This window comes from Athene noctua, chromosome 1, assembly GCF_965140245.1.
Source record: "Athene noctua chromosome 1, bAthNoc1.hap1.1, whole genome shotgun sequence".
NCBI classification, from domain to species: Eukaryota; Metazoa; Chordata; class Aves; order Strigiformes; family Strigidae; genus Athene; species Athene noctua.
This window is the reverse complement of record NC_134037.1, coordinates 209308003-209323984: the sequence shown is the minus strand read 5'-3', so window position 1 is coordinate 209323984 and position 15982 is coordinate 209308003. Positions and strand designations below refer to the sequence as shown.

Sequence of the window (15982 nt, the reverse complement as noted above, 5' to 3'; positions counted from 1 at the left end):
CTCTCATGGAGTATCACCCAGTAGCAAGTCAGGAGGACTTACTAGGAGGGAGGGATAGAAAGGAGGGAGAGATGGAGGGACTGTGCTTTCCTGTGAAGCAGAACATACTTTCAGAAGTATGGAAGTTTAGAAAACACACTGTATTTGTCCAGCCAGAGATCTTGCAGAATATTGTAATTTCTTGAACTGCCCTGACTGTGGGAAGTAGGAAAAAGTCAGTTTTTGACAATCACTGTAACACTTGCAGAGTGCTGTTGGTAAACCAGAGGTTTAAGAGGGATTTACAAGGGATGTATGTGTATGGGGGGGTCTGCACTGCTTCCTGCTGGAGGTCTGAATTCATTGAATGCACTTTAGAAACTGGCATGTTTTTCCAGACCCAAAGAGATAAGCTTTTAATTTATATTTAGGTTATTTTCTGTTCTAGGTACATAAGATCAATACCAAATTAAGAATATAACACACGAATGGCCATATTGGCTTTGACCAAAGGGTAGAACTAGCAGGCTGTTCCTTGTCTAAGAGTGACCCAAAGCATATGCCAATGGAAAGTAAAGAAAAGGATAAATTTATAGAGATAATGTCACCTTGCTCAAGTTATTCCTGAGCCAGAATTCAACTCTCAGTATTTAGCAATTTTCAGATAAATTATTTTCCATGAACCTGTGTAAATATGTATTAAACATCTATGGGAAAGAGACCAAGTTATCCATTCTTTTACATTCTATATAATACTCTATTTTGATTATTAGGCATGCCATGCCCACCCCATGACAAGAAGGCAGTGGCATCATTCTATTAAAAGTCCCAAGAAAAATGAAATTATATAACTGTGCCTGAGGTGTATTTTCCTTTAATCCTCACAAGAGGTTTCTTGCCTATCTTCACCTAAGAACCCGACCTTCCTTTTCTCACAGCCTTCCAGTACACCTGTGTGTGCACAGGAGTGAATGCACCATTACAACCTTCTCTCACACTTCATTCTGAAAAGATAGGGGTTTTTTAGAAAACTAAAATACCTGACAAAGCTGACAAGGTGAGAATGCCAAGAAATAAAAAGAAAATTTACTCTCCAATAAAAATCTCAACTATTATCATAATGCACATTCGAAGTCAAGTCTAAGATGTCCCGTATGTTTGCTGAATGTATAAGCTTGTGTGATTCGTTAGGCTCCCATTCATTATGAGAATAGACCAGTAAATTACATCTTTTGCAAATGGAATCATTACAGCTGTAATTTACAAAATATATTAAGCCTTTTGATCTTTGTCAGGGAACATATCATATAGTTTTAAACACATTGCTCGGAAATTGTAATTTAAAAACTATAAACCTTACATTCACAGATTTAATGCATATATTAGACTGTACTTTTCTACCAAAAATAATGTCCATGTTCTGTCTATTGCATAACATTGCCTCAACTTCCAGCTGAACAGAAAAAAAAAACATAAAAATACTGCAAACAATAAAGTATGAACGAGAATTGTCACCAGTTAGACATCTGATGGCTTTTTTATTACTCAGGTCTATGTTCTAAATAAAGCTAGTTTTTCTAGTGATATTCATTTGCATAGTGAATATTTTCAGCTCTGTAATATTGCTATAATATACCCTGTGATTTGGTATCTTATATATGCATGTTTAAAAGTAAATAATATTTCTCAAAAATATTAAATTGCAGTTTAAATGCTGTTAGAAAATTAACATTTTTCTTTGACTTTGTATACCAAGTGCTTTATTGTTTCAGTTGTTACTTTCTAATGATAGTAAGATGGTGCAGGAAAACAAGGATAAAAAGATGCTTAGGCATTTTTAGGAATCTTTAAGGTAATCTTCTTGTACAGTTAAGAATCAGAACAGATGTTGCATTTTATCCATGGATTAACTAGAGAGGAGTGGATTCATAAAATTATGTTTGAAAATGAACCTGATCTTGTATATATTTGTTCTTATGAAAAATGGCATTTGCTCCTGAAAGATCTAATATAATGTCAAAATCGTACTTGAACTGGAGACCAGTCAGTTAGAAGGAAAGCATCCTAACAGCACAAAAGAAGCAGGATATAATAGTTAAAATGCCATTCCTTGGTCAATGTAAGATTTACACAAATATATAAATAGTTGGATTTTGGAACTTTGACAACATTTATTCCAGCTTTAAACATGTTTTGGACTTCGGTGAAATGGAGCATAAGAACAGAATTCATCTACATATGTGCACTTCAGTCTGATGGTTTCTCTGTTTATTGTAATGATAAGTTGTGGTCTTAAAAACCGTGCCATTTTTTCCCCTTCTTTTGGAACTGGCATTTTCTAAGGAAATATCATCTGTAGGCATTTTATTTAGGAGAGAATGCCACCGTAGTCCATTAATTTTATTAAAAATGGGCGGATTAAATTACACTAACTTCAACAAATAGAAAAAAATATATTCTTTAAATTATTATTGTGGACAACAGCCCGGGTTTGTTTGCTGTAATCCTCACCTAAAATGAGCAATGGTTCTGTCCAGCCTTCACATACTGTTGCTGCAAAGCCCTGGCAGTTTGACCTACCCATTCAGTTGCTATGCATAAAAACTTCCAGAATTTGTTCACAAAAGGTTTCATAAAATGAACATCCAAAATAAAATGCTGCTATTTACCCAAAATAGCATAGCCTGCAGATTTCAAGAGAAACCACTACTGCTTATAATTAATATGATATCACTGATTACCACTTATAAACCTTTTTTATGGGAGCCTAAGCCTTCTATATTATGCGTAACTGAGCATATGGAATCTTAGATCATTTTTTTACGTTCTGTCTCTGAAAATTTTCAGAGGAAAGAAAGCTAGTTGTATTTCATTATTCTTTATATTTAGCAGGTCTGTTTTCTTGTCCATGAGTCTGAAAACCTTTTCTAAGAGGACTTATCTAGCAGCTGTGTTGACAATTTTATTTTTGAGTGAGACTTCAAGAGCAAGATGAGTTCTTCACACCTGTGCATCTAGAGCTTACTTTTTGGAAAGAACTGGGCTTTGCATTAATTTTGCAGGAAATACCATACAGTGCAAAGAAAAAAAAAAAGTTTTCCCTTCTAGCACAGAGTGATAATGAAGAGCAGTTTGTGCTCTGTGGAGGAAGTTTTTCTATGAAGGCTCTGGACACAACATGAAAAAAAATAGTTAAAAGGGACCCTTTGATGCTTCAATGTATGCCTTCATTGGACTGGTCTATGGAAAATTTTATCGGGACAAACTCATAGCTGTTTCATTCAGAGTGTTACCTCACCACTATACAATTAACGATTTCTGGGCTTTTAAAGAACCACATCCATCTGGAGTAGACACTGTAGACCTAGAATAGGAACATTTTCTTCGTGTAAGTTCTTCATATTTGTCCACACAGTTTTACAGAAAAAGGAGTGTGTTCAGGTTTCCCTGTTAGGCTGTATAGCCTAGAGCATGGGTGACTTGGTCCTCAATATCAAGGATGTGTTCTGTACTCTAAAAAATGCATTGGAAACCTGTGTGGAGATGGATTTCTCCCTGAAGATGAAGGCAGGATGCTATCAGCTCTCCCATCCCCCAGAGCTACAGCTTCTGTAGTGCTTCAGGGCCTAGGGGTGCAGGCAGGGTCTAATGGCACAGAGGCAATCCACCACCTGCAGAACTAACTGGAATATCAGAGCCACTTCACCACCAATAATTCTACTGGGCATCTGAGAATCTCACCGATTATTGCCTCAACCCGTGAAACCTTCTTACTAGAAATCCATTATGTGAAAGCTGCAAATCTGCAGAGCACATAGATTTAATGGTGAATCTAGAAGTTGGCTTCCTTTTTCTGTGAAGTTGAGTTATAGAGCATTTTGACATTTGGCAAAGCTTTATTGTCAAGTCAGGTGAAAGATGCTTTTGTCTATGCAGTCTCCTTAATATCCATGACATCAATGAGAGTTTTTTGATAACATCTGATAATAAATCAGTGTGTCTTTCAATGTAACATAAGTTATCTTGTTTCCAAAGTAAAATAACTCAAAAATATGAAAAAATGAGCAAAACTTCCCTGTGCAATCTCCATCTCATGCCTATGTACTATACATTATAATGTTTAAAATCCATAATCATGTGTTTTTCCACAATGTCCCTGAATCGTTCAGAGCTCAAGATGATGGCTCCTTGGCAAATGACACCACAATTCAGTATTTATTTTTTGTCCTTATTGTATAGAGATTCCATAGTTCCTTTACTGCACACCATAAAACTGCCTCAGCCATGTGGGGCAGAGTGTTCCAGTGGTTGGAGGAATTAATGCTGTCTGCTGCTCTACTTTGCATTGACGTTTTTATTATGATGGGGTGTGAATGATTACTTTTAATCCATTTTTTCACAGAAGTATTTGGAAACAAAGGTTAGAAATCATTTGTCTTCCACATTTTTGCACAACTTCAGGAAAAAGTTTGCAAAAAAAAAAAAAAAAATAGTAGAACTTGATACAAATGAACACCTTCCATTTGGAATAACTTGGGGGAAAAAAAAAAAAAAAAAAAAAAAAAAAGCCTGCTTGTGGTAAACTTGTCCAGTAGATGCACTGCAAAATCTTCATTCTAAATAATCATCTCTGTTACGACACTGAATGGGGTTGGTGGAGGGGGCTCTCCAAGAGGGTAAATGATCGATTTTCAGTCCAACTGCCAAGCAAGCAAAAATATTAAACCCAAATTTTTTAAAGTGCAATTATTTCTTTCCATAGAAATGCAAAAGAAGCAATAACATTCCCCAGTAATTAAAGTGTTCTATTTAACTAAAATAAAATGTTTCATTTTGGTACTCATGCAAATGAAATTTGTATGTTGCTTCCCAAAATTGATGTAGGAAAATCCAGCCTTTTCCCAACAACTTAGAGGTTTGAGCACTCACAGATATGCAGCAACTCAGAATGAAGTCCATGGGTGCCAGAGAACACTTTAACCTAGAAGACACTAATCATCATGTGAAGGAGGAAGGAGGACTTTATTCACCATCTTATATACATTACATTTTTTCTAATTCAGTAACCAGTAACCAGTGGTTGCTTCTGCCTTCTGAAATAACAAAGAGTTGTGAAACACACTAGTTATATGGTTTTTTATAAGGTACAGCTGATAAAAGGATGGGTATGGTGTGACCACCTCAAATAGCCTAACAGTGTGGGTCCCGAAATAGAAGAGCTTTTAGATCATGCCTATGATGTGCGAGGCAGAAGGCAATATGTTTCAAAGGGACTTCTAAAGCCACTGGCTGAGAAAGTGTTCCAACCTGGGCTTTCTTTGGAGCTCTTCCATTTTGTATAAAATTAATTATGTATGTACCGAGAACACACAATGATTCTCCCATGTGATGAGTAGGGGACTTGCTGAAGCGGTAGAAATATCTGTGTTTAAATGCGGAGTCTTAGAAGAGTGAGGTGTACCTTCAACATGCAGGACTATGATGTAACTGGCTCTCTGGGCCATTTATGTCAGAGGCAGGATTCAAGGGTGGAAATGAATCTCATTTTCCCATAGCAGGTTTCCCATGTTATATAAAGGTCATCATGCTGTCATCACCTTATGTAAAAGTGCTATCATGCTACCAGCAGTATGAATTCAACTGGTATTTGCAAAGAATGCAGGGGTGAATAAGCCCCATTGTTTCTAGCAATTTACAAATTTCTTAGAAAACAATTACCTAGATGCACTGCTGAGTTAATCACAGAATCTCTCTTGCTATTTTATGATGACTTCTGCACTTCAAACCAGTTTGCTGATTTTCTCATTTGCATCTTTGAATTTGTGTCAGATAACTTTCCTGTGGGTTGAAGAAATGTTGAAGAAGATTGGATTGCGGGGGAGTCTGTCGTGCTTGACGTGTGGTGTGCTAATTCTCTGCTTTGACCACAATGCGGAGGAAAGTTAGAGCAATCCAGCAGAAAGCAGGTATGTGTAACATTTGTAACACTCTCCTGATCCTATCTTGGGGTGAACTGTATGCATCTTACATAGCGATACCTTACATCAAGATCTGCCAAAACTTTTCTACAGAGTAAATATACAGACCTTGCCTAACTTTTCATTAATGTGGTGTCACTAACATGGACTAACAGCAGCATTATTTGTAGTGGGCTGGTGACACATGGAGTTCTCTATTCATGACTTCTATCCTGTCCACCTGGAGATGAGGCTGGGTGATAGCACTTGACACTGTTACAATACCTCTTCACCGACTGCCCCCAAACGAGCGCTAGCAAGGATTGGCGTATATAATATCTAAACCTTTCAATCTAGCAAGTCTGTGAAGCTTTGAAGGGCTTGTGGGTCCTGAAAAAGGAAGGAAATCTCTCTTTCATCAGCCTTGTCCCCTCCCCGCCAAGCCTTTGCCTTCCAGTCTGAGTTCACTGGGATTTGGCACCTTTCCACTAGAGACATCTCACCTTAGGGGGAGGTTGTAGGAGCACATGCTAACCTCATCTTTCTGACCAGATTGCAGGACTCATAAAATCCATTGCTCACCAGCTCCTCCCTGGCCCCCCTTGGCCCTGCACATGTGGGAAGTTTTCTAGGAAGAGGGAGGACAAGGGCTGTACACACAACTGCTGTTTCTCTGCTGTGTACTCAAGCGGTGACAGAGCACCATCACTCAGTAGGGAAAAGTTGAGGGAAGAAGAAGGAATGATAATGCGGGAGAGGAAAAATGGTAAGGGAAGCCAAGGGAACACACATCAAGTGGCACCAGGCTGCATACACTGACCCAGATCCAAGACTAACTCTGCATTTACTGCAGCAGTACTAACCACCTAATAATTTCCATCTCATTTGAATGCATCCTGAATTATGGTACTGGCATGATATGGCTCCATGGCTTCTCACTTATAAGTGGTTCTCCAAGTTGATGGTCTTTTATCTCTTCTGTTGGCCTTCTTCAATTCATCCTGGGCTTGACATCTCTGTCCATATATTTTTGACAAAATATCACACTTCTCCACAGTACTGATAAAAAGTACCACGATAAATCCTTTCAAACTGTAACTTTGAATTTTACTATCAAATACTTAAGAACAGAGTATTTTTCTTTCTCCCTAAGCAGAGACTGAATTCACCTTGTGGGAATTTTCTTCACTTCTCCCATGCAGTTCTTTCAGATACTCATCTGCAGGAAGGAATTTATGGTTTTGTCCCCTGCTCTCCTCTCCTACGGTGGCATGAATTACCGGGGTCAAGGACTGCCCTTCTTGTTTCCTTCTCATTCTTCTCAGTCTGATGCACAGAAACATCCTTCCTTCTCTCTCCTTTTGACGATGGACTTATCCTCATTCAAGCTCTTCAGCTCGGATATTTATGTGTGCAACAAATAATAATCACTTAAAAAAAAGAAAGTATTTATGGGGCCCACGTTAAACTTGGCATTCCAGAGAGCAATACCTACGAAGAGTATCTTTTTTTGACTTCTCTCTATCAGGCAAACTGTAATTTTAGGGCTAGGAGTGGCTGGATTCGTGGTGAGGAGGAAGTTTTCGGGGCTGTGGGTGCTTTTCCTTCCCTCTGCCAGCAAACAGCGATCCAGGCCAGGATTTGCTTTCTGCTCCTGTATTTCGGCGATGCAATGTGTAGCACGTTTCTCTGTGTGTGTGTGTGTGTATGTGTCTGTGTGTGTGTCTGTGTCTGTGTCTGTGTATGTGTGTGTGTGTGTGTGTGTGTGTGTGCGCGGCTCTCCCTCGCTGTGTCTGTCTCCAGGATTTCTCCCTGCCTGGCTCAGGAGGCTGCTCCAGCGCTGCGCGGAGCAGAGGTTTCCCCGGATCCCGTAAATACAGGCTCACGCATCCAGTGCAGCACACGCATGCACACGCACACACACACACGCACACACACACACAGGCACGCACGGAGCCGCTGTCCAGTCCATCCCCACGCCGGCTGCTTTCCCCACCACCTCCAGCCTCGCACAGGCGGCGGGCACAGCTCCGCCACGGACCGCGCTGCCGCTGCCCCGGGACTCCGCTCGCAGCAACGCAGCAACGCGCCCGCGGTTTCAATCAACACAACCTACAGCCAGATTTTTACCCACCCCCTTTTTTTTTCTACCCCCTCTTTTTTTTTTTTCTTTTTTTTTTTTTTTTTTCTTCTTTTGGCGAGGGGGCGAGAGCACGTTGCATTTGGAGAAGGAGCCGGGGGGGACGAGGCTGCCGCTCTCCTGCCCCCGCCGTGCGCGCATGTGTGTGTCTGCGCGCCCATCTCCCCCCCGCCTCGCAAAAGTTTGCCTCGGCGGCCGGGGGGCTCCCGGGCCACCGCCCCCTCAGCCGGGGGGCGCGGCGGCGGCGCGCCGGTGCGGCGGCGGCGCGGGACTTGCGCGCCGGGCGGGACTTGCGCGCCGCGCCATGCCGGCGGCGCAGGGGGCTGCGCGGCGCTGCGCCCTAGCGGGGCCGCCGCCACCGCTGCTGCTGCTGCTGCTGCTGCTGCTGCCACCGCCGCCCGCGGCCGCGGTGGCCGAGGGCAAGGCGCGGAGCTGCGGCGAGGTGCGGCAGGCGTACAGCGCCAAGGGCTTCAGCCTGGCCAGCGTGCCCTACCAGGAGATCGCAGGTAAGGGGCCGGGCGGAGCGGGGCGGGGGGCCGCGGGGCGCGGGGGGGCGCCGCCGGCCGGCTGCGCGCAGTCCCCGCGGAAGCGGGGCCGGGAAGCGCCGCGTTGTCTGCGGGGTGCGGAGCGGGTCTGCCGGCCCCGGTCGCACCCCGGGGGCTTCCCGGCAGGGCGCGTGTGTGTGTGCGAATAAACGATTCAAACCCATAAAAACTAAAGGGGGGGAGTGTGTGTGTTAAAAAATAAAAGGAGGAAAGGGGGCGCGGGCGAGGCTCAGCCGCGGTTCTGTTCGCCGGCAGAAACTTCTTGAGAGTTGCAGCCGGGCTGCGAGAGGCAGCCCCCGGTTCCGCAGTGCCCGCTGCCCCCGCTGCCGCCCTGCGCGGGGGAAGTAACTTTGCCCTCCGCCGGCGGGGACAGGGCGTGAGGCAGGCGGCGGCGGAGGAGGAGGGTGGGGAAGACGGTTCCGCTTCCCCCCAGCATCCCGCCGCGGCCCCGGGCAGCGGCGCGCCCCTCCGCGGGGACCGGCCCGGCCGCGCACCCCCGGGCCGGGCAGCTCGTCCCTTGGAGGCGCGGCCGGGCGCCCCCGCTGCAGCCCAAATCGAGCGGAGGCATCAGCTGCTGGGAAGAGACACCCCCGCCCCGCACCCACCGGCCCCCCGCTCCGCCGCCCGAGACCCCCGGCAGCCTGTTACTGAGCTCTGCTTTCTGCTGAAACATGCCTACAACAGGTTATGTCTCAGTCTGCCTGCGAAGGTGTTGGCGTTCGTTTTTTGTTTGGTTTTTTTTTTTTTTTTTTTAATTCTGTTTTCCTGCTTTTCCCTGCAACCTTACCCTTATTGCATCTTTGGGACTGAACGAATAAAAATATGGCCAGGGCAGATAATCCTTTAGCAATCGGAAAGCACCACAAAAAAGAGGGAAATGGTGTGGGAAGGCATGAGCTTGGGCGGCTTAAATTGGACTGCTTGAGCCCTCAAGAAAGATTTCTGCCTTGCCTTTGGTACTTTGCTGTTAGGTTTTGCTGTTTGTAGGGTGAATTAGATACCCCTCGGTTTGCTTGCTTCCTTTTTAAAGTTGGAGGCAATAGATTTATCTTCCTTGAGGTGAAATAAAGCCACAGTTATTCACTGTGCAGTATTTAGCACTTTACATGAGGAATGATAAATGTGGAAAATCTCAGGACAGCGAGGATGTAGTTCACAAAAATACCGGGAAGGTTGTTCCACGCTGCCAATGCAGAACAGACCAGATCTCTGTATAGCCATGTTAGTGCCTTTGGACACACAGGTCTGACCCACTGATGTGCTTTAGGACAAGGTGGGAGAGTAAAGGGCCTGTGGGGGTAACTATTCCACAGCCACCTTCATCTCTCAGGCTCACTAACTCTCTGTTTTTTCTGTGCTCTTTTAAAAAATATTCTCTCCAGGTTGCTCATCAGTTATACCGAATCATGAAATCTCTCCTGTGAGCCACAGATCTTTTGAATATGCAGTCATGCTTTCCCTTCCCTCACTATTACTCCATCAGCTTCGTGACAGGGTGGTAGGATATGCCCTGTCCTATTAAAAAAAAAAAAAAAATATTTCCAGTGAATTTCAGACTTCTAGTAACTTTGGGTAAACACTTGTTGCTTTGAGCTCACAGAGAAGTTTTATTGTCTCATGTATTTTCTGACTGTACAATGCAAAGTTGACATGCAATTTTTAAGTAACTCCAGCATTTGCAAGTTTCTGTTAACATGTAATCAGTATAGAAAAAGTCATGGTAATTAAATATTTAATAGTAGTTCAATCCAAAATTACTCTTCCGTTTCTTGCTAAGCTTCATAAGTAATATCTACTTTTACGGTTCAGAAATACAGGATTTATGCAGCTATGAGTTATTTTTTCTGAGCTTCCTATTACAAGTTGTTTGTCTTCTGTGTGGTTTATCTGCCTTGCTACTAGTTGGTGTCTCAACTTCCGAGCAGTTCTGTCTGTATGTAGCTATTCAAGTTACTCAGCTGTTGAAAGACTAGGATTGCTTTAAGGTGTGTTTCGGAGTGTGCTCTTCTTGTACCGTGCTGTGAGGTTGTGAATAACTGTTCATGCAGCATGTGCTCTTGTTAATGTGAAAGCTATGTATTTGCAAGCTGGTTCAATGTTGGAAGTTTAATTAAAGCAATCAACAGACAGATTTCAGAATATTTTTTGTTTTGTTTTGTTTTTCAGTCTGTCTTTTTCCACCATACTGATTTGGTTAAGGAAGCAATTTGTTACTGTTACGAAAGAAGTGTAGTCTGTCAGATGCCTGTTATAAAGACCTCAAAGAACTTTAATTGCAGTCATATTTCTGAAGAAACATTGTGTTTTCAAAAGATTTTGCATCAATGGCTTGATAATATGATGGAAAATAATAATACGCAATATGGTTTATGTGTTTTGATTTAACAGCAGTCATATGTTTTCATTTGTCATTTGTTTAAAAGCTACTTTCTAGCTATGACTGTTGAAACTCGGTAAGGTAAAGAGGTAGTGTGTATGTACTGATGCAAAGTGTGCATGCACTGATGCAGGGAGCTGAAGAGTCTGTAACAGAGAGGCTACAGACACAGAGGTACCTCTCTGTTGAATGGAGCTACAAAGCCAGACTTGTTAGATAAGTTTTGTAAAATTATTTATACTGACACTCACTTTTGAATGAAGAAGATAGAAGTTACAGATTTGAAAAGCTGTCAGTTTTTGCACTGTGAGGCAAGGTTTTCCTACAGTATTTTGCTGAACTTGTTGAAGTTAGTTATTATGGTTGTCTGCTATATGCTTTTACAACAATGCTAAGTTGTTCAGTGTAATTGTATAGTACTTACTTGTAATCAACCTGCTGTGTCTGATGTCTTGTCTGATCACCAAACTGGTGCTGTGACCTACATTGGAATACAGCATATAAAGTTGGTTTCCAACACAGGTTGTCAAAGTCAATACTCAATAAAGGAACGTTGCCTGGGAATAAGGTGGGGAAGAAAATTTGAAGTATACATAGTATGCTGCTGTGGGCTTGATTCTGTGCATGTCACAAGCAGGGTGGGTAAGCAGTAGCTTGTGGTGTGTGTGAGGCTGTACGTGTAAAATCTGCCCTCTCATAGAGCTGCTGTGGAGTATCCCGCATGTAAAGAAGATCTGAACTGTCAGATTCACACTGCTGTGACCCAGCATTCACGAGCACTGAGTGGAGCTCCTGAGGACTTTGCAGAAAATGTTTTGCTGTAGGAAAATCTGTCACTTGAAAGTCAATACAAAAGAGAAAAATCACAGCATGTATCTGTTAGCAGTATTTGCTTTGAATGTATGTTAGCAATATTTGTTTAACTCCAACCATGATTTCAGTAACTTACAGCGTCTTAGGGGAAGCAATGAAAATGAAACATCAAAGTGGAAGGTGGAGCGTGTCCTTGTCTCAGAGTTTTCTGATTGAAAGTGAATGTCTGATGGTTTAAAAGTAATGGATGTGTCTGATTTGTGTCTTTCCACTTCAAGTTGATCTAGAGATTTTGAAAGGTGAAGGGTGTGGGGTTTTTGTGGATTGTGGTTTTGTTTGGGTTTGCGTTTGTTTTGTTTTATTGCTAGATACTGAATAATAGTGTATTGAGGGAAAGATTAGAAGTGTTCTAGTAAAGTGTCCAGCTGCAAAGATGTTGAATTCTAAATACTGCGTAAGAAGTTGGTGAGCTTTGTTCTCCTGTGCAGATGATGAACGAGGTGAGATTCTGGCAACACAGAGACACTGTAGTGAAAGTAACTGAAATGAAAGCAGAAGCAAACCCTTCATTTTGAAGGTCAGGAGTCACTTGAAATTTTGCTTTGATGAATGGGCTTCATACTGGCATAATACAGAGGCGTTGACTGAAGAAAGCTAGCAAACATAACACAGTTGCTTGTAGCTCTAAAGTGGTAATAATAATAATAATAAAAAAAATCAACTCAGTAGTCATTCATGCAACTGAGCTATTAGTCCATGTCAGATGTTCCCAAGATACTCCTTCTGAATGTTTTGCTTTCCTTTAGGTAGCTCTAAAGTGTAATGAAAGATTGACAGGAGAACAGTGGAAAACGCTCCTGACCGAATCTGTATTGAAGCAGTTCTTAATTAATGCTGCCTTTTACTATTTTTCTACTGCTGTCACTGAGAGTTGTGTGAGGAAAGTACCTGTAGACCAGGGTGCAAATGGGGATTCACAGGCACCTCCTGTGGTTATCTTAAGAGTGTAAAACAAAAGGAATAGCCCCGCTGAAATCAGTAATCTAAGCAATGCAAGTTTGTGACATCTGAATTGGGCCATTAGAGAATTCACTTCTGAGTTCAGTGATGACAATGAAGATAGACATGGAATTTCTTGTAAACTTTGTACTTTTCTTGTTTTAGTGCTGTTGTAGTAGATTCCTCCACATTGTGTATGACTGCTCCTCACCTCTGCAGTTTCAGTAACTGCAGCATCAAGATTATCTGATCTCCTCCCCTTATGGCCTCCCTTGTTTTCCCGTTGTGAGTGCATGGTGCATGCTAATAAACCTGTGGGTGCATTTAAGCTAGGAGGAAGTACTGCTTTTCTAAGACCTGGCTTTGCTATCACTTCTGTGCATATTTATTGGTTTGTATGTGACCGATGCCATTAAAGGCAATACAACTTATGTATGCACATCTAAACCTAGAGGTGCTGTTTGTAAGATCAGGGCCTTTGAGGAGAAATAGCATGTTTTTAATGCTTATAAATAATTAATTTTTGACTGAGGATTTTAAATCTCAGCATCTGGAGTTTCTCATTGTGACTTTCTGGTAGAGTATCTTGGAAAGAGGGACTTCAAAATACAAAAGGCAGTGCTTTAATAATTAGTGTAATGATGAACTTCAGCGTATTGTACTCTAATTGTCTTTTTTCTTTCTGTCGTCAGTCTGATTTATAGTGAGAAAGCATACCTAAAGCTATAATATTTTCTACACTTCTAAGTGGTAATGTGTTAAAGTGTTATAATGCTGTATTAGTACTTATTTCATCATATGCTATTGTGAAATACTCCTGAGATTAGGTGGTGTTCAGACACCAGAGAGGTCAAGCACTATGTTAAAAGCTCAGGCCATTCTTTTTATATTACTGCAATAAAGAATATATTCATTTCATTTATATTACCACTTGGCTCTCATAAAAGGTCAGTTTCAGCTGAATGTACAATTACTTGCAAATGGCAAATCTTATAATAAGTGATCAACAATAAAAGCTTTTCTGGGTAATTTGTCTTTAAAATTACCACCTGCCATTTCTTTTGAATGACTTGAGCATCTTGAAGTATCACTCGGAGATCTCTGTTCTTATTCCCCACAATACATGTAAGAAAACCATGCATACTAATCTTTCTTTCTGCTTAGTAAAGTAAAAATGCATAATTACATTAAAGTTTCTAGTTGAAATAACAAGCGTGGTGCTTAAAACTCCATTATGGTATCAAAGTATCAGCACTCCCATTACTAGCAAAATGGAATTACGTTTTCAATGAACTATGACTGTATGCTCCCCTTCGTACCTGGTTAATGGGTGCTATCTCCCTGGGAAGGGAACCTTCATTCCGTGGTTTTGACTGTTCATACTACCAGGCATAATTATTTTAGCAGCTTAAATATGTGTAAAAGAATTAACACTTCTCCACAAATTCCTAAGAACAGCACATAAAGGTTGGTGTTTAAAGGCAGAATAGTTATTATGCTAAACAGAGAGAATACATTACAAGATGCAAAAGGAATTTAAAATGTGTTGCAGATGGCAGGAAAACATATGCCCGGTAAAATTCTTAGCACTTTATTCCTCTGTTTGTAAAACCAGCCTAAAACCTACTGAAACTAAGGTTTTCTTTCTTCACTGCTTACTGCTCCGGAGCTGCTGCACACATCCAAAAAATAAGCTCCCTGCTAAGAAATCTTTTAGCTCTCGTTATGGGAGGCTGTCACAAAAACCAGCAGCTCTCTCCGATGAGCTGCTTCTGGCTAGCGTGACCTTTTCCTTCCAGCAAAGTTAAACGACAGTACTTGATTCTGTAGAGCGATTCTGTAGTGTAAAAGAGAGAGGACACACGGCATTTGAAGGCAGGTGCTGCAAAAGAAGGCGCCTGCGCTCCCGCTGACTGCAAGGGTGGCAGCAATTTGGTCCCTACCGTTACGCCCGGCGGAGCGAGGCTCCGGTGAGCGAAGTCAGGGGTTATTCAATGAGCGCCGGGAGGGTTTGCGTCCTGCCAGCCCGCTGCAGAAACCCGGGTGCCCAGGAGGAGGCTCTACAGCGCAGCCCCAGCCCCGGGATGGAGACTCGCCGGCTGCCTGTCCTGGCCTTGATTTTCAGGGCTCGGGACAGGAGCAGCTTGCAGTCCGTCAGATAGAAGCAACGAGGGCTGATACTCCTAATCCAAACAGCAAATTGGTCTCCGGCTTGCCTAGCCTGTGAGGTCTGTCACCTTGCGCTTCTAATGGCCCTTTAACCGCGTCTCCAGCTGAGCAGCAGATGTAAAGGGTACTGAGCATCCTGAGCTGAGGTTTTTTTTCCTCCTGAAAAAAGCATTTCTACAGACGCTCGACTAACAATGGAGCCTCAGACCTGCTCACTGACCTGTTGGGTTTAAAATAGCAGGGCAAATCTCCCGAAATAAGTGGAAGTCTCAACTGCTTTTAACAGGTGCCTCGAAGGGCTGTTACATTAAATTAGGTATGCTTACAGAATAACACAGTCATATCTCTGTGTGTGCATGAGTGTGTGCATGGGGGTAAAATCATGGCTTTTACCTGGAGTGGCCTCAAAGTCACATTTAAGCACTGAAGGAGCTAGAGAAGCTGCACATTACTAGGATAGGTATTTGCAAACCAGGTTAAAACTTTGTTTTATGGGCCCCGTCTGAAAAACACATGTGCAAACATACATGAGTGCAAACATATGCACAATAAAAATCTACACAGGGCCTCAGTTCATATATGTCAGAAAGATCAAAGGCTAAATCAGCCATGCTAATACTACAGTTTGGGGAGTCCAATTAGTTCAAGCCTGATTCTTGGCTAAGTAGGAGGTATTTATAACCTGCCCTCTGAGTCAAAAGCTAGACCTCTCTGTTGCCAGAAACAGATTCTTTGTCAGTCTCCGTAGCTGTAGCCCTTGCTGTGCCTATAATGGTAGCCACGTATTTTGCTGATATTTTTGGCCACATCCCTCTGACTTGTGCGTTGAGTTTCTAACATACTAGAGACTATGGGGACATCTGTCTGGCTTTTGTCCGAGTTTGTCTTGGAGGGAAGTCAATGCATGGGATGAGGCTTTGCCACATCTGGGTATCAGACTCTAGTATGGTGTAGTGCAAGGATGTATGTGGATACTGCTGTGGTTGTGAGAACTGTGGAGGTA

The 15982-nt window shown here is 42.4% G+C and overlaps 1 protein-coding gene across 1 annotated transcript in view; it reads left to right on the top strand.

The window, feature by feature from the left end:
• The first annotated feature begins 8215 nt into the window (after window positions 1-8215).
• Window positions 8216-15982, top strand: part of GPC6 (glypican 6) — a 795485-nt gene continuing 787718 nt past the window's right edge. Inside the window, exon 1 of the mRNA XM_074930934.1 lies at window positions 8216-8582. Within this exon, the coding sequence (XP_074787035.1) occupies window positions 8216-8582 (367 nt within the window). The remainder of the gene's footprint in view (window positions 8583-15982) is intronic.